Source organism: Mustela putorius, unplaced genomic scaffold (genome assembly GCF_011764305.1).
Source record: "Mustela putorius furo isolate JIRA1106 unplaced genomic scaffold, ASM1176430v1.1 tig00000743_pilon_pilon_pilon, whole genome shotgun sequence".
NCBI lineage: Eukaryota > Metazoa > Chordata > Mammalia > Carnivora > Mustelidae > Mustela > Mustela putorius.
The window spans coordinates 3,889,468-3,907,727 of NW_025421464.1; the positions used below are offsets into that span (position 1 = coordinate 3,889,468).

At 49.7% G+C, this 18,260-nt stretch overlaps 1 protein-coding gene across 1 annotated transcript; it reads right to left on the reverse strand.

Moving 5' to 3' along the window:
* Positions 1-4,313: 4,313 nt before the first annotated feature.
* Positions 4,314-16,830, reverse strand: AHCY (adenosylhomocysteinase). The gene is made up of 10 exons (XM_004746605.3): positions 16,672-16,830; positions 12,225-12,415; positions 11,041-11,116; positions 9,398-9,547; positions 8,396-8,508; positions 7,736-7,943; positions 7,560-7,647; positions 7,341-7,458; positions 6,362-6,556; positions 4,314-5,226 (listed from the first exon to the last, which is right to left on the reverse strand). The coding sequence occupies exons 1-10, from the start codon at positions 16,697-16,699 to the stop codon at positions 5,095-5,097; spliced, it is 1,299 nt and encodes a 432-aa protein (XP_004746662.1). The 5' UTR covers positions 16,700-16,830; the 3' UTR covers positions 4,314-5,094.
* Between the last annotated feature and the right edge of the window lie 1,430 nt (positions 16,831-18,260).

Sequence of the window (18,260 nt, forward strand, 5' to 3'; positions counted from 1 at the left end):
CTTATATTCTTACCAAGCCTAGCAGCCCCACTGAAGAGTGTGCCTTTTCTTCATTTTCAGGACAGATAGGTCTCTTTTGCCCTTGTCATCTGCTGTGCAACAGGCACAGAGGCAAATTATAGGGCCCAATACCAGACCCACTGAATCCGAAGCTCTGGGGGTAGGCCCAACAATCTGTTTCAATAAGCTCTCTACATGGTTCTGATGCACACTGGGTTTAAGAACCACTGGGTTAGGGAAAGCCCTTTACTGGAGTTACACATAAGCCAGCAGTTAGTAGGAAAGCAGGCACAGGGGCGCCTGGGTAGCTCAGTGGGTTAAGCCTCTGCCTTGAGATCAGGTCATGATCCCAGGGTCCTGGGATCAAGCCCCGCATCAGGCTCTCTGCTCAGCAGGGAGCCTGCCTCCACCTCTCTCTGCCTGCCTCTCTGCCTACTTGTGATCTCTGTCAAATAAATAAAATCTTAAAAAAAAAAAAAACGGTACCCGCGGAGAGACATGCTGAAGCAAGGCATTGTTGGACGCACTGTAGGTGTATGTTCCTACCCACCTGTTTCTCTCCCTGGTAACAGGACAAGTATGAGAACAAGTGTGAGTGCAGGCAGACCACTAGGGTGCTGGGCAGAGTGGACTTAGGTGCCAATTGTCGGAAAAAGCCCAGTGCCTAATACTTGGGGCCTTTGGGCCCCTTGTGAGTCATAACTCCTCCAGCCTGGAGAGAAAGCAGTAGTCCTAGAGGAATCTGGGAACAAGCGCAGCTCCCACTGGGTCCAGGCAGCCCAGAGCAGGGTCCTGGGGTCACAGTTGGGAAATGTTCTACATTGCACACACCAGATTTCCCGTAAAAGTCCTAAAGCCCTGCATTTGAGTCTGGACCTACTTGAGCCACGTGCCTGTCCTTGAGCCAGTCTGGAGAGCTGATAGATGAGGAACAGACTGAAGCTGACTGACAAGGCCTGGATCACATCAGCACCCCTGGCTGCCTCTATCACTTCAAGCAGGTTTCCTAGTCTCATCCGCTGGGGTAGCCCTGAGTAGGTCTCAGGTGTAAGAGTCTGGATTCCTGAGGTTTCCTGAAACGTTGGACCCCCCCCACCAAAGCGGTGGTGACCCCTACCTGCTGCCTCTTCTAGTTCCCACTGGTATCAACAGGCCCACACGACCCCTCCAAGCTCATTACTTATCCCCAACAGGACTTGAAAAGGATGCCAGCACCTCTAACCTAGCCGGGTCCTGCCACCACGTGGATGTGAGCAGAGGGGCCTCGTATCCAGGGAAAAGCTCTATCTGGAGGCAAGCTGGACACCTGCATCTGTAGGATGACTTTATGTGTCACTTAAGTTCTTTGAGCCTCAACTTCTCCACATACAAATGTTGGATTTGGCTTTACAGATGCTCCAAGACCCTTCCTGGTTCTAAGAGCCTATGATTTTTCTATAGTATTGTCTAATTTTCCAAGTATTCTAAATTCTCTGCCCTCAAAACTGCTCCCTCACACCCACTGTACTTGACACACTTAAAAAAATTTTTTTAAAGATCTTATTTATTTGACGGACAGAGATCACAAGTAGGCAGAGAGGCAGGCAGAGAGAGAGGAAGGGAAGCAGGCTCCCTGCTGAGCAGAGAGCCCGATGTGGGACTCGATCCCAGGACCCTGGGATCATGACCTGAGCCAAAGGCAGAAGCTTTAACCCACTGAGCCACCCAGGCGCCCTGACACACTTAAAATTTGACATGAAACTCTTCATACATGTTACATCATTTGACCCTCAAAGCAGCCACCTGAGGTAGACACTTGTCCGGGCCCCAAGTCACGTGGTGGGTTAACAGCAGACCCATGTCTCCTGCTTTCAGACCCCAGCCCCCTGCTCCGCAACCCCCACCCAGCCCCCAAAGGCCTTAACCTCCTTTATCCCTTTCCTGCAGCAGAGGAAGTGGGGGCGGAGACAGCCATGGCCGGGCTAGGTGTTACAGAACCCTCAGCCAATTCCTTTTTTACCCCATGAAGCTTTGATGATGGAGCCCAGACATCAGGAGTAGGGACTGGGGACATACGAGACACATCATCTTTCATTGTGGATACCAGGTCAATGTTACACATGTGACAGATCAGCACATGTTACCCATGTGACTGAGATCAGAGGTAAGGCTGAAACCAGATTTAAGGGGAGAGGGTTGTTTAATACACAGTGTAGTTTCACTGAGTTTACCTGAGGCCATTCTCATTCCTATAAGTAAGTGTACATTTATATCTTAATAAGGATGTTGCTTGAAAGATGCATTATATACAGTATAGGAGGCGGTGTTTTTTTAAGATGAAAGATTCTAAGAACTGGCAGGACATTTCCAAAGATGAAAGGGAAAAAAAAAAAAGGAAAGGCCTGGATAACAAAAACCAGAACTCCTGGGAGACTGGAGGTCCGGGGTGGGGGCACGGGGATCTCACAGAAGGGAATTCTAGAAAGGTATTTCCTAGGTCTGGGAGGAGGCTGACTTGAGGGAAGGGAATGTGCTTACACACAGGGCTTCTTGGAGGGAGCAGCATGACTGCCTTGTGAGCTTAAGTGTCTAACCTCTCTGGCTCAGATGAACAGCGGCCTGCCCCTCTTTTCCACTGAGAAGTCATTGTCCCAAAGACCACCATGGTAGAGTTGCTGAGGGGGTTGCTGTGGGCAGCACTTTCTGGTGGAAGTCTTACCTTTAGGGGGATTTGTATTACAGTTCCAGAGTTACTGATCCAAATGTTGGGAAGTCCTGGGGTATGGATAAGGCTTGGATTGGGGCTCAGAATCCTACCTAGTACAAAGGCCAGTTCACTCTCATGGCTCCTCTCAGAGCCTGTTTGCTGATCTGTAGAACAGGAATGCAAGTCCCTACGAGGTTATCATGAGGAATAAGCACTTTCTTAGCATAATACGTGATAAACAATTAGGTTACGTGAAACAGCAGTGGGCATGGTAATGGATGCTTGACCATTAGTGTCACAATCAGTTGAGAAGTGGGTCCTATGTCATTTGTTACTGGTAATCACTGAAGTATGAAAATTCATAAAATTATTCACAGTAGAGACCTATCATATATGCAATAATGTATGTATGACCTAGGGTCAGGCCATTTGGCCTCTCTGAACCTGTCCTCGTTAGTAACATGGGAATAATACCACCTCATGGCTGGAGGCCGAGAATACAGAAATGAACAAACCACATTTGTGGAATGCTCAGCCAAGTAGGGATATTTCAGGAGTCTGTACGGCTCAAGGATTAAAACCAGAGGTCTCGTCTTAGTGTTCCAAGTCTATCCTTCCTATCCCCAGGCCACCTTTCAAACCCTTTATCTCATAGCTTCTCCTAAACTACAGCCGAACAACTCTATCCTAACCCATCCCCTCAACCCACACTTGCTTAAGCTGTTCTGCCTGGAATGCCCTTTCCTTCAATTCCTCCCATTAAAATTCACCAGTTCTTTCAAAATCCATTTCAAGCATTACCTCTTCCCTGTGCCTTTCTCCTACTACTGCCAGGAACTGAACTCTAAAGCTGGACAGAGAAAAAGAAATGCCAGGAGATGGCAAAGCTGTTTTGTAAGTGTATTCTCCCTCTAGCTTGATCCCAGAAGGCTAGTCAGGTCTCAGACATCCCAGTATCCCCATCAGGGCCTCCATCCAGTGAATGACCCTTAGAATAGTCTTATCCTGTCCAGGTGGGTTCCTGACTTCCAGGACCAGCACAGAGTTCAATATATTACCATTTCAGCAAATAGGAGGGACCTCAATTTCCTTTAAGTAGCCTCTTAAAAACTGTGGGACTTTAGGAAAGACATTTAATCTGAGTCTCCACTCTCAACTATGAAGTTGGAGTAACATTATTACTAAGCTTATTATGAGAATAAAGAAAATCAATAATGAAGCACCTAGCATCCAGCAGATGCTCAGGAAGTAATAGCTCCCCCCAAGGAACACTGGATCAACCCAAAGTATAAAGGGGGAGAAAAAGAAAAGATGAATGAAACACACAAAAAAATAAGGTAGATGAAAAAATTTGAATAGAGATTACAATAAATATAAATGGGCTAAATCCACCTATTAAATGATAGATTAGGTTAAAAAACATGCAAGTTTACAAGACACATACCTCAAGAGATCAAATTCTCTCTTCACTTTACCCATTCTTCCAAGTCCAAGGGTTTGCTTGCAGGCTTTATCACCCCACCCCACACTGCAAACAAATCCTTGTCTTCATCAGCAGGCAACTATTACTTCTTATCCATGGCATTTATTGTTGGCTATGGATTATCTATATAATAAAGGCTCAGAATTCTTTTAGGCACCAAAATTTTTATTTACCCATCTTCCTGCTATTTTTTAACATTATAAACATTAAACATTATAAACCAAATGAATCTTCTTGATCCAGGGTTGTTAACAGGAACCATTGTGTTCCAAAGAGGTGGCAGATCTATGCCTCCTTTTATGATTCTCTGGCCCCTCTCAACCTCTGGGTGTCACTTCTTTTTCTTGCTCTCCCTTAACAGTATACTCTAACCTGTGTAAAATAGAAACTGACAGTACTAACCTCATTGTTCTGTGAAACCTCTTTAACAAGAGAATCCACAGCACTAAGGCAGGTTCTCAGGGACATCAAACTCCCAAAAGTTCCTCCCAGCTCTCTGATACAGTTCATTCTCATGTCATGGGCTGAGGAATCAGTGAATCAGTAAACTAAGAACATGTGTAAAGTCCACAGGCCAGGTGAGGGCCTAGATGGTAAAGTGCATGCACTTTGTGACCACCACTTCTGAATTCCAACCCAAGTAAGGACTGACTGAGCAATTCTAAAACCCCTGAGCTCATGGTTCCCTGTGGGTATCTCCTATGTACTTGTGATGACCACTTGAGAAGGGGCTTCTCAATTCCATCTGCCACACTTAGAACAGTATGAGGGATGCACCAGAGGCCAAAGATGGAGTGACTAGCTCTGGGGAGTCAATGGGGGACATTAACAAACCTATCTCAAAGTTGGTGCCATTTGCTCTTGGGGAAGAGAGGTGGGACCCCAGCAAGGCCAGCAGCTACAAGGCAAACAGTAGGCCTGGTTCTCAGTAGCGGTAATGATCAGGCTTGAAGGGACCATCACGGGACAAGCCCAAGTACTGGGCCTGCTTCTCAGTCAGCTTGGTCAGCTTCACATTCAGCTTAGTCAGGTGGGCTTCAGCCACTGCTTCATCCAGCTAGAGAGAAACACAGGAAGATGTAGAATCAGTGTCCTGCTCTGGGACCCATTACCTCAACCAGCTACCCACAGAGACAAGAACTACTCTGTTGAAGTATCCGTCATATATGTTACACATATTACCTCATTCTATCCTCACAGCCAGCCTCACTGGATGTGTTGTTTTTGGCTACCCAGCTCCCCTTCCTCAAGAGGGAGCCATGCAACATACCCCCTCCAAGTAGCCCTGGTGAGACCATCGACTACATCTCCTTCCTCACCCTCCACCAACCCAAGCAACTACCACACGCTGCTCTGGAATTTATCTATGAACAGAACATATTTTCTATGACAGAGACAGGGATTCTTTAATTCCTAAACAGGGAGATAATAATTTTTTTTTTTTTTTTTTTTTTAAGATTTTATCTATTTCTTTGAGAGACAGTGAGAGAGAGCATGAGAGAGGAAAAGGTCAGAGGGAGAAGCAGACTCCCCGCCGTGGAGCCGGGAGCCCAATGTGGGACTTGATCCCAGGACTCCAGGATCATGACCCAAGTGGAAGGCAGTCGCTCAACCAACTGAGCCACCCGGGCGCCCTGGGGAGGGAATCTTAAACAGGAAGGGTATCAGTCTCAGCTCGTCAGTCAGTGGCAAGTCTATTTGACAAGTGAAGTGAATCTAAAGAAGAGAAGAGCCAAGACACAGAGGAAGATGAATCCCTAGGTCCACTGTCTGACTCTTAGACTTCTCTGTTATATAACCAAGGGTTTCCTTTTAGGTTAAAATGGCTGTTGACTGTTTTACAATATATCCTTAAATTCTTTGTTTATAAGTTCGTAATATCCTTTCCTTCAAGAGGGAGAGCCAATTCCTCGCTCTTTGAGTGACTCACTTCCAATGAATAGAATAAAGCAGAAATGATGTTGTGGGACTTGGAGACTAGGTCCTAAAAGGCATTTGAAGCTTCCTCCTTTGCTCTCTTGTGGATCACTCACTCTAGGGGAAGGCCAGCTCCCCTAGCGGCAACAGCCGCTCTCTGGGAGTCAGTCCCTGCTTTTGGGCCTCAGTTTCCTCCTCTGATAAATGGAGAGAATGATTTCTGCCCTGTGGAGGACTCTGGGAGGACTCCTAAGAGGGCAGAAATGCAAACCCACCTTCTTGGGCAGGAAGTGGACCCCAACAGAGTACTTGTCTGGGTGTGTCCACAACTCTATCTGTGCCAGCACTTGGTTGGTGAAGGAGTTACTCATCACAAAGCTGGGATGGCCCGTGGCACAGCCTAGGTTGACCAGCCGGCCCTCAGCCAACAGGATGATACGGCGCCCATTTTTCAGCCAGTAGCGGTCCACCTGTAAGTGGGCAGAGCAGCAGTGAGGGTTGGCAGGACATTTGTTCCCAATGTCCATCCCTGCCTCATCCTACCCTCTTGACTAGCAGGCCTTCCTACCTCCTGCAGTGTCTGTGAAGGGACTGGACTGTCCTAGAACAACCCACAGTACAGGGCCAGGCCCTCACAAGTAGTAAGAGCCAATAGTTTTTAAGGAGCTCTGAGCTGCAGAGCTCACAGGTCTGCTGTGAGAATTTAATAAGCTGACACGTGTAAAGCCTTTGACACATGGCTTGGCAGATCCTAAAGTACTCAGTAAGTATTAACTAATGTTATTATCATTATGATTGCCATGTGCCCTGGGTTAAAAGCGTACACAAACTAATTATATATTTGTATATAATTATTACATTTGATTCCAGTAACCACCCTATGATTTAAGTACTATTATTATCCTCATTTCACAGATAGAGAAACCGAAGTTTAAAGGGTTAAGTTGCTGCAATTTGAGCCTGGACATTTTGAGCACAAATCCCATGTTCTCGATTGTCATGCTTAGTCAAAGTCAGAGGGGTGCCCAACGTGGGCTGCACAGCAGAATCGTCTTGGGAGCTTTAAAAAAAAAATATGGGGATGTCTTGGTGTCACTCTAAGATTCTGATTTAAGTGGCCCTGAAACTAGGCCCTCGTCCTCCCCCGTTCCACTGCCCAGGTTGCCAGAGCCTCCTCATCTACTCTTCCTGGTGACCAGCCCACAAACACACCCCCCTCTGCCTTCATCTTCCCACCCTGCTGGGGCTTCTCACCTGGGGCTTGATGTTCACCTTCTCCACAGCATTTTCGTTCAGCCACTTGACATCGATCTCCACGTCGAAGTGTCCAATGTTACACACTATGGAGTCATCTTTCATCTGCTCAAAGTGCCTGTTGGGGGAGTGCCAACCCATGGGAGGCTGTCAGGGACAAAGAGCAGCCCCGAGCCTGCCTTCTTCCTCGCTCCCTGCGACCCCCACCCTGGCACCTACCGGCCAAGGATGATGTCAGTACAGCCTGTGGTGGTGACAAATATGTTGCCCTCCTGACAGGCCTCATCCATAGTGGTCACCTCATAGCCTGTGCAGAGATGGCGTCCACGGGTCATCCAGGGTGGCCCTGCCCCTCTGGCCCCAGTGGCTGACAGCCAACCCTTGCCCTATCATACCCTCCATGGCAGCCTGCAGTGCATTGATGGGGTCGATCTCCGTGATGATGACGCGGGCCCCAAAACCCCTCAGGGCCTGGGCACAACCTTTGCCCACATCGCCATAGCCTGCTACCACTGCCACCTTGCCTGCAATCATCACATCTGTAGCCCGCTTGATGCCATCTATAAGAGACTCCCGGCAGCCATACAGGTTGTCAAACTTGCTCTGAAAGAAGAGGGGGCAAAGGGGTGACGGGGGCAGGCAAGGCCCTGGGGCCTCGGACCTACTCTCAGCATCTTGGCCTAGTGGGGCTTGGGCTGATCCCTTCCTGGGACTCTCCCCACCAGCTAATGTGCTCCTATGCCCCTCGCTCTGGTCAGCCCAAGACATTCTCCCTAGCCCTTCTATGCCAGTCTAGAAGGCTTCCTGAGGATCAACTGCTAAGAGAGATTGCCTAGAATCTGCTTCACTTTAAAGCTCTGGCTGTACAACTCATTGTATAATTCTTCCCTCTTTAATGTACTTACTACCCTCAGTCATTATAACTCCTTTCCCCCTGTCAAATGAGGGCTTCAAGTCCTTAGCCTACAGCCTTCCCAGGGGCCTTTCTTCAGAGGCCTGCTCCTGAGCTGCACTGGGAATGAACGGCTGAACACGACACTGCCCCACAGACTCACCTTGGTGACGGAGTCATTGACGTTGATGGCAGGCACCTTCAGCTTCCCGTTGGCCATCATCTTGTATAGGTTGTGGACCCCCGTTGTGGTCTCCTCAGAAATGCCTCGGATGCCTGGACAAGAGAGGAGGGCCTGAGGCTAAGGCCAGGAAGGGGCTGACCAAAGGATAATTAATGGCCGTGCCTCTGGGGTGAGACCCCAAGAGCCTCAAAGAACCCACACCTCAACTCACCCAAATTCCTCACCTCTGCCCCCAAAGCTGCTTTTCTTTCTGGCTTCCCATCTCTGTGACTGATACCAGTCACCCAATCCTCTAGCCCAGCATGCAAGGGGAGTCACCATCATCACCAGCCCTAAGGATCCCGTCTCCCCACGATCCCCAAGCTCTCCATTCGAACTGCCACTGCCCTAGTCCCTGCCACCATCATCTCTCGCCTGGTCTCCCAGCCACAACCCATCTTCTATCTACACAGAGCCCAGGAGCCATTTTATATTTTCAGAGAAATCTTTTTAGTACCACCCAATTACTTCTCTTTCCTCTCAGGATCAAGCCAAACTCTCTTCTCTTGGCCTGTTAAGTGCTTACACATCCACCCTTCATTAAAGCTCCGTCTATACCCTGCAATTCTCCTCAGTAAAGGAATGCCATACTGGCTTCCCTTCAGTTTCCTGAATAGTCCATCCTTTCCTGCCTCAGGGCCTTTGTACTGCCTAACCCCTCTACATTCCTTCCCACCCTGATTTAACAAAGCTGACTCCTTCCCAGCTGTTCCCAGCCCTCAAACCAGACCTTAGCCAGACCTCCCCCCATCACCTCAGCCCCACACCATCAGAAATCAGGAGGCCAGGCCCCAGCATGTCTGCAGGAGCCTGCCATCTTCCCATCTTCCACAGGATCTGCTGCTCTAGGCAGTGGAGTTCTGCCAGGGCTGCTGCCTTCACACGGGCAAGCAGGCCCCATCTAGCCTACCAATACCCTGCCCACCCACCTACCCCATTTACCTGACAGGAGCTGTGGGTACTTGGTGTGAATGAGGTTGGTGAGGTCACCGCCGTCATCCAGAATCATGTTGAGGGGCCCGTCCTTGAAGTACAGCGTCTGCTCAATGCACCATAGGTACTCCTCGTCTGTCTCACCCTTCCAGGCGTACACTGGAGGTCGGGTGGCACAGTATATCGGGACTCGCCCTCCCCACTGAGGCCTGCTACAGGCAGCCACCGGAGCATAGCCAATGCGATCTCCTACCGAGTTTCCATCCCCAGCCACCTCCAGCCCCTCTGAGGACTCAGGCGGTGAAAAGAACAGAACTTGGAACCAGCTCGATCTGAGGGCAAATCCTGGTTCTCCATTCACCAGCTGGGGGACTTTGAACAAAGCACTTCACCTCTGACAGCCTCCGTTTCTTCACCTCTAACAGTACTGATTAAGTGAGATGGAGGCCAAGTACGGCCCCTCCAGATATAGGTATCTGGAAATAATTATTTCCTTCCCTACCCCCTTCTGTCTGGACCCCAAGGATGGGGACAGCAATGAGTGACCGGGGCTCGGTCACCCACAATGCCTAATGCTGCAAAGTGTTACAGGATCATTGAGCCACACTCAGGTGGACCCACAAGCCAAGATCCAAGATCCATTCTGCACTGAAAGGACTTGAGGGCCCAGCAGTCTCTGTGGTGGGTTGTCCTGGGCTAAGTCTGGCCAAAAATTTAATTGCAGCTACTGTGCATGGAGCACTTTCTCTGTGGCAGACATTATTTTGACTGCCTCATGCTCCCTCTCATTTTTCCTCACAGTAACACTCTGAGGCAGGCATTACCATCATTCATTTTTGATGCCCAGAGAGGGGCTAAGATGCGCCCAAGTCACAGCATGGGCATTCCAGAACAGGCACCAGAATCCAGGCCTCCTCCTAACTGCCGGCCCAGAGTGGGACACGGATGTTGGGCTCCTGTGAATCTTGAGCAAATGAAACTGGCCAAGCAGGCCCAGTTGCCCTCTCCATCGAACTACAGCAGACAGTGGTCTTGAAAACAAGGCCTCTCCCAGAAAAGGGTCACGGAGCCAAATAAGGCAGAGCATTGGGGGACCTGCCAGTCCAAGCTCTGGAAGGGTCCTCCCCAACCCATTCTCTCCACCTATGGCTGGTTAGAGGGACTTGTGCATGCCCTATTGAATCACCATCAGAGCTAACCACTTCCCTCCCAGAGTCCCAGCAGATGTGTACCTGTTTCTCTAGCAGCTTGTGATGAAGTCTTTCCTTAGCCTCCTAGACCATCAGACTCTAGGCAATGGACCTCTGGGGCTATTTTTCCACCCAGTATCTCCCCCGATTCTTTTGGAAATAGACGTAGATCTTCCTTTAAGGAACTTCCTCTCCTCAGCATCATGTGGTTCCCAATCATAGGATCCCACCCTCCCTGGTTATGTGATTTGGGAGGGGCCAAGAAGTGCATCCCAGAGGATTTTAGATGACAGTGGCACAAAACAACTCTTTCCTTAAGAATCACTAGGCTAGAATTCTGTGACGGGAACCCCTCTCCCCTGCCATGGGAAAACCTGTTGCAGTGCGAGTCAGTGAGGCAAAAAAGGGAGAAGCAGAGCCCATTATGCGTTCCCACATCCCTCAGCAGCAAACAGGACTCACCTGGAATGCCAGCCTTGGCGATGGCAGCAGCTGCATGGTCCTGGGTCGAGAAGATGTTGCAGCTGGACCACTGCACCTAGAACAGCCAACGAGACAGGGCTGCTGGTCAGACGGCTCATGCACAGACAGAAATTGAGCAAAGCCCTGGATCAAGGGGGACGAGGCCCAGCGGGCTCTTCAATCATAGGCTGGGGACAGCTGGTGCGTGGATGGGAGCCAGAGCATTAACAAAACCCGATTTAGGCTTTAAAACATCACCTGGTGCTATGGGAGGGCAAAGAGCTCCACAAGGAAGCAAGGAGATAAGTGAGGAAGCTGCTATAAGAGTTCAGACGAGAAATGCCATGGTAGCAGCGGAGGTGACCACAGGTCTATTCTGAAGGCCGAGATGACAGAATTTGCTGTGGGGTTAGTTGCTGGCGGGGGAGAGAAAAAGGAGTCCAGGTCCTTGGACGGAGAGAACCTGGAAGGCTGGTGTTTCCATTTACTTACATGAGGAAGACTGCAGGAGGAGGGGGGAACAGGAAATCATGAGTTTGGACATGTTGAGGTTGAGATGTCTACTAGATCTCTAAGTGGAGATGACTGACACAGAGGCTGCCGGATACATGGTCTGGAGTTGCGGGGAGAAGTCCAGGCTAATCCATGTATTTTGGAGTCATACACACAGTACTTAAAGCCAGGAAATCAGACCACTGAGTGTGAACGTTGAAGAGCGGTAAGAGGTCCAAGGACTGAGGGTTGGTAGACTTGGTTCGTTGGTTGTGGCTGCTCTTCCCTGCCGCGTCTCGGGAAACCATCTTACTCCAAAACTCCCAGAGAGGTTGGAAGAGCTGCCAGCCCTTGGTACTTATAACCCAGGCTGAAACAACGAGAGCACACCCATCCTCCTGGCACCATGACTGGTCCATGGCGGGCACAGGACCCTGGGAGGGCCCATGAGAGACAGTCCTTAGATGACTCGGTGGGACATCAGCCTTGAGTTTTTTCCTACCCAGAGCTCCTCAGTCAGCAGGATGTGAACTGAAGGAACTCAAACTATCTTCGCAGTCAGGGCAAAAACATGCGTAAGAATAGTCACCACAAAGGGTGGTGGCACTGTGACAAGCCTGAAGCCCCTACTGGGCCCCAGGGGCACCACATTGGACGTCCCCACCCCCCACAGGAAATGCTGAGGGCCTCACCTCTGCACCCAGGGCCACGAGGGTCTCAATGAGGACAGCTGTCTCCACAGTCATGTGTAGGCAGCCAGCGATGCGGGCGCCCTTCAGTGGCTTAGAGGCCGAGTACATCTCCCTCATGCGCATCAGGCCCGGCATCTCATTCTCCGCGATGTCCAGGGCCTTGCGTCCCCAGGAGGCCAGGCTGATGTCGGCTGTAGGACCAAGATAGATAGGAGTTCCGTGAGCCGCCACCTCCCACCAACCACAAAACACCACCATTCTTGCTTATCTACTTGTGGACACAAAACACTCAAGTGAGCCATCTGGTCACTGCACTCTCACTAACGCAACAAGGATTTACGGAGATGGGGCAGTCAAAGACCGACAGACATGGTCCCTGCCTAACCGCAGCTTACAGCCGTGTAGGAGAACACATGTAATCAAGGAGTCACTACAACGCAGTTGCTTGATCTCCTTGACCATATGAAAATGCTGCTTCCCCACTACCGATGTTTCTTTCCACTGGGAGTAAACTCACCTGTGTAACTAATACTCTTGGCCTCTCTCTGCCCTTGGAGAAGCCAGAGTGACGTGTCTGATTGGTAAACTTGGGAAGAATGAAGGGCATGCGCAGTTAAGCTCTCCCTTTTGCAAGCAAGCAGTAGCCAGCCAGCCTGCGGGGAGCAAGTTCTTTCACACGGAGACCTACCTAAGCTCCCCTTGCTTGTACCTGCAGGGTACCTGGATTTCGCAGTTTGCTAGCGGGATCATTGGACTTCAGCACTCATCTACACCCTCTGGCTTCGATGTCATCAGTAATGAGAGTTCTATTTTGGCTTCTCTCTGCCACCCCAAATGTCTCAAATGTGTCCAAATTCTCAGACAGGAAAGAAGGATACTATTAGGAGCTCTCTCACCATCTCAATATTCTTCTAACAATTTCACCCTTTCTCTCTCCCAGCCCACACCAGCTCATTCCCTAGGTCAGTGGTTACAAACTTCCCTGATAAGAGTCATCAGGCATCCTTGTAAATCTCCCCTGGAAAAAAAGAGTCAATAGTTCTAGGCTGAGGGCTGAGACTCCTGGCGATTTTTATCCTGAGGGAAATTTATGTCCTGCCAATCACCCAAAAAGGTAGTTGGTGGGAGGGAAAAAACTGCAGAGAATAGTAACAATAAAACTAAGTCTGCTTCCTTCTGTACATCTAAGCAATTTCAGAGAAGAAATATTCCTCCCCCACGGGAGGAACTACTCCCCCAGTGTCTCGACACACACACCCTCCCCTTTCACCCTCCCACCCCACCCCTACCCATTCACCTTGGCAGGCCATCACCAATTCTGACCCTCCTTTGGAAATCTTGATTTCAAAACCAGCTCTGGCCATGTCCCATCTTTCCAATCCTCTCCCTCTGGAGCCCAAACTCCCAACAAGGGCAAAGCTGACCAGGTCAGAACCTCGAATGCATTAATCCTACCGATTTCCACAGTCCCTCACCACACCACCTTCTATTCTCAATTGCTTCCACAGTGGAAGATTCCCCTGTTCCCTCTGAGAACTCCTTGGCAAAACTCCCTCACCCAACCCTCCACTGCACCCAAGCCAGTGAGCCCAGCAGGAGGAAAATCACAACCATACTAAGACCACAAATCTCACAGCACATTCAGCAATCATAGGATTTTTTTTTTTTAACATCTTATTAATTTGATGGATAGAGATCACAAGTAGGCAGAGAGGCAGGCAGAGAGAGGGGGGAAGGAGGCTCCCTGCTGAGCAGTGAGCCCGAGGCGGGGCTCAATCCCAGGACCCTGAGACCATGACCTGAGCCGAAGGCAGAGGCTTAACCCATTGAGCCACCCAGGCGCCCCAATCGTAGGATTTTCTTAATAAATTTACTCTCCTTAGGCTGGGGCACCTGGGTGGCTCAGTTGGTTAAGTGTCCAACTCTTGATTTTGGCTCAGGTCATGATCTCAGGGTTGTGAGAGGGAGCCTTCTCGTGCTGAGCATGGAGGCTGCTTAAGGCTCTCCCTCCCAGGGGGCCTGAGTAGGTGTACTCTCTTGCACGCACACTCTCAATCTCTTAAAAAAAAAAAAAAATTTACTCTTGTCCTACTCTGTCCAAGCCTCTAGCACCTCTCCTCATGAATTAATAACCTCACTTCACAACTCATTGAGAAGAAATCAGAACTATGCCATATTGCCTTCATGCAATCCACTAGTCCTCCTCCTCTGTAGCTGTAGACCAAACATTCTTATTATAAAAGAGAACAGTCCTCCTTCTGAAACCCTTTCTTTTCTTGGCTTCTATGTCTGTCGTCCCATAGTTTTCTTCCTACCCTTCTGGCTCCTCTTCCTGTAACTGACTCTAATGTTTGGAAGCCTTCAGGGCTCCATCATCTCCTTCTTCTCTCTTACCAGGTGAGCTCATCCCATTACAGCCTTTAAATACCTTCCCTACGGCAACAATTCCTATGTTATTTCCAGCCCAAACTTCTCCCCTGAACTTAGGACTCTCATAATCCAACTTATCTATTCAGCATCTCTACTTGGATACCCAGTTAGATCTATTATGTGTCACATTTGAGCCCTTGGGACTTCTCCTCCCTTTCAAACTTTTACTTCCCCAATCTTCCCATTTTAGGGAAATGAAACCACCATTTGATCAGCCACTCCAGCCAAAATCTTTAAGATTTCTTGATTCCTCTTTTCCCCTTTCACTGTCTCACCCTCTTCCAGCCCATCAGCAACATTCCAAAAAGGCCCTCAACCCTGGCCAGCTGATCTCTCCACAGTATGACATGACCCCATTCTCGCTCAGGCACCGATGAGATCTTTACTTAACCTCTCTGGGCTTCAGTTTCATGGGGACAACTGGCTATTTGATAAGCCACCATTTCCACAGTATCTTCCCCCCCCCCAAAGATTTTATGTAAGAGAGCACAAGCAGGGGCACCTGGGTGGCTCAGTGGGTTAAGCCGCTGCCTTCGGCTCAGGTCATGATCTCAGGGTCCTGGGATCGAGTCCGGCATGGGGCTCTCTGCTCAGCAGAGAGCCTGCTTCCCTTCCTCTCTCTCTGCCTGCCTCTCCGTCTACTTGTGATTTCTCTCTGTCAAATAAATAAAAATCTTTAAAAAAAAAAAAAAGAGAGAGAGATAGAGCACAAGCAGAGGGGAGGAGCAGAGGGCAAGGGAGAAGCACACTCCCCACTGAGCAGGGAGCCCAACTCCGGGCTCTGTCCCAGGACCCTGGGATTATGACTTGAGCCCAACTAACCCACTAAGACGTAACCCACTAAGCCACCCAGGCATCCTATTTCCACAGAATCTTTACAAGTGCTTCCTACTAGTGCCTCAGTTTCTTCCTCTGTATAACAGGACAAAGTCTACTTCCAAAGATTATTTTGTAAACACAAGCAAATCACCAAATACACTTCAAGTGCCCCATAAATACTGATGACTTTCTCCAGGTTTAATGGTGTCTTGAATTTACTTTAAAAACTGCTAGCAGCCTGAACAGGTTTGTGCTGAGAGTTCATTAGTTTGCTCCAAGTGTGTTCAATTACACAGAGTGGTGAAAGGGGTGTGCTTAGAGGCCTCCAAGGCCTACATTCATATCCTGCTCCAACACCAACCAGCTCTAAGACCTTGAGCAAGCTACCTTTATTCTTGTGACTACGCATACTCAACAACAAATGAGAAAGTAATAGTCCCTTCCCTAAAAAACCGTGACATAAAATGAATTAATGTAGAATAAAGGTCAAAGGTGGTGCCCATCCCATAATAAACGCCCAAAATACACTGGCAGTTTATCAACTTTAATCCACAGAACAGCAAGGATTTTTCTAAGCACTCCAAGCTTTCTTCGAGATTCGCTGCAGGACTGTCCCTGTTGACCAGGAGAGTGACCCCAGAGGTTGAGCAACGAGCCCAAAGTCCCCTGTGAGTGGACTAGTGCCGGCCTCTGGCTAGCTGTCCAGGCCTCTCCCCCGCACACGCCTTGGGGACTCCAGCGCCCTCGCTTTCCCTACAGGAGGCCCAGACAGGGGTAGACACTTGTCCGGGTCCACCCTGCTGGCCTAGGGGGATCCAGGTGCAGACGACAGGATCTTGGCCTCCTGGAATAGGTCCCTGCAGGTGCCAACAGTCCCAGGCCGCAGCCAGGTGCACGCTCTCCGCCTGCCCCAGCCCCCTCCGGGCGCAACACGCCGCCAGTTGGCGGCTCCGCAGCCCGCGCCGGGGCAATGGGCCTTGCGCGGTACGCCGGAACTTGTAGTCCACGGCCGCCTCCAACGAACCGCTCGCTTTGACTTGAGAACTCCAACCCCCAGGAGGCCTCGCGCAGCCAAGATCGCGCCGAGCCAAAGATTCAAGAGGACCAAGAGCGCCCCGCGAGGGCCCCGCGGCTGCCTCCCCAACAGGCCACCAGTGGATGTGGAGCCTACGCGGCTAGCTGCGCTCCTGGAACTCACCGACTTTGTACGGCAGTTTGTCCGACATGCTGGCAATTTCCGCACAGAGTGATGGACACACGCGAAGGGAACCAGCCCTGGGACTGCGGGTAGCGCAAGAAGGGCGGCGCTGGGCAGGGATCTGCGAGAGGCGCCGGCGCCTTTAAATATCTTCCTCTATCTTGCATATTCATGAGTCCCGCTACTGCTGAGCGGTCCGGGGCGGGGCCCAAGGCCGCGGAGGGAGGAGGCAGGGGCCGGAACCGACTTCGAATCCAGCTGAGAAAAAAACCCGGATTTTGTTCGTGGTGCGTCTGGAAGAGAGCTCGGGGAGAGTCCTGAGGGCAAACCTGAGGCTTCCTTTCTTTCATTCGTTCAGCCACGAAATCCATAGTCAAAACCTAGTGAAACTGCTATTCTAACCAGCTCACCTCCCAGAGCCGCAATTTGCTCATTAGTAAAATGGACCGAATGTACCTACCAAACGGGTTATACGTAAAGTTGCAATATGTCAGGTACCTAGCACAACCCAGATAATTCCACCCTCCCCGCCAGGTAACCACTCTCCTGAATTTAGGTAAATTTGCGAGCATTTTACTACTTCTACTGCATTTGTGTACATCGTTAAACGTTTCATTAAATTCCTTCTGTAAGACCATTACGTAAATGGTACTATACTGCACGTAGACTTCTGCAACTTGCTTTTTTCTGTCACTATTTGTACGAGTCACGCATATAGCTTAAAATGTACTTATTTTTGCTTTTGCTGCTAGATGCCATTTCAGGCGTACGTTCCATGATTAATTTATCTGTTCCATGCTGATGTGCAGGTAATACACAGTCTATCGCTTCTGTATACGTGGAGCAATGGACATTTCTGTCCTTGTCTCTTAGTGCACGTGTGCGGGTGTCTCTGAGGCCGAAATGTACCCAGGCGTGGAGTTTCTGGGCGGATATTGCCAATTTAGTTTCCGAGGTAGTTTTCCCATTTTACCTGCCCCACCGCCCCACACACACACCAGCGGTATCTGAGATGGCCTGTTTTTCCATATCTCTGTGACCCCTTGTCAATCTAACAAATTTCTGTTGACGTTATGGATGTGAAAATGTATCTTGTGTTTTTAACTGGCCACCTGAAGACCCTTTAACGTCTCTCAAGGAACCCTGCCCCCCCCGACCCCCCCCCCCAGCTGCTATCCATTTTCTTCCTCCCCTTTTTCAAACATTTTCAGTGTTATGCCTTTCCCCGATCTGCTCTTCTTAGCTCCCACTCAGTTCTCAGCTGTGTGGCTTCTACCGCCAGGTCTTGGCTGAAATTTCTACAGCCAAGGAAGGTCATCAGGAAACCTGGCTGAATCCAACAAATGTGCCTCAGCCTGCATTTCCATCCCACTGCAGCACACAATATGCCTTTGCATTCCTCCTTCCTGTCTCTCCTCCCGGTATTTATTCCTGTCCACTCAGTTCCTTCTCTGTCCTTGGAAACTTCCTCTTCCTCTAGTGCCTTTAAGGACTGATGTTCCTTCCTGTGCCATTTCACCCATACTCATGGCTGTTAGGACCATTCTGTCAGGTTGATCCATGTGTCTGTGGATTGAAACACTGCCATA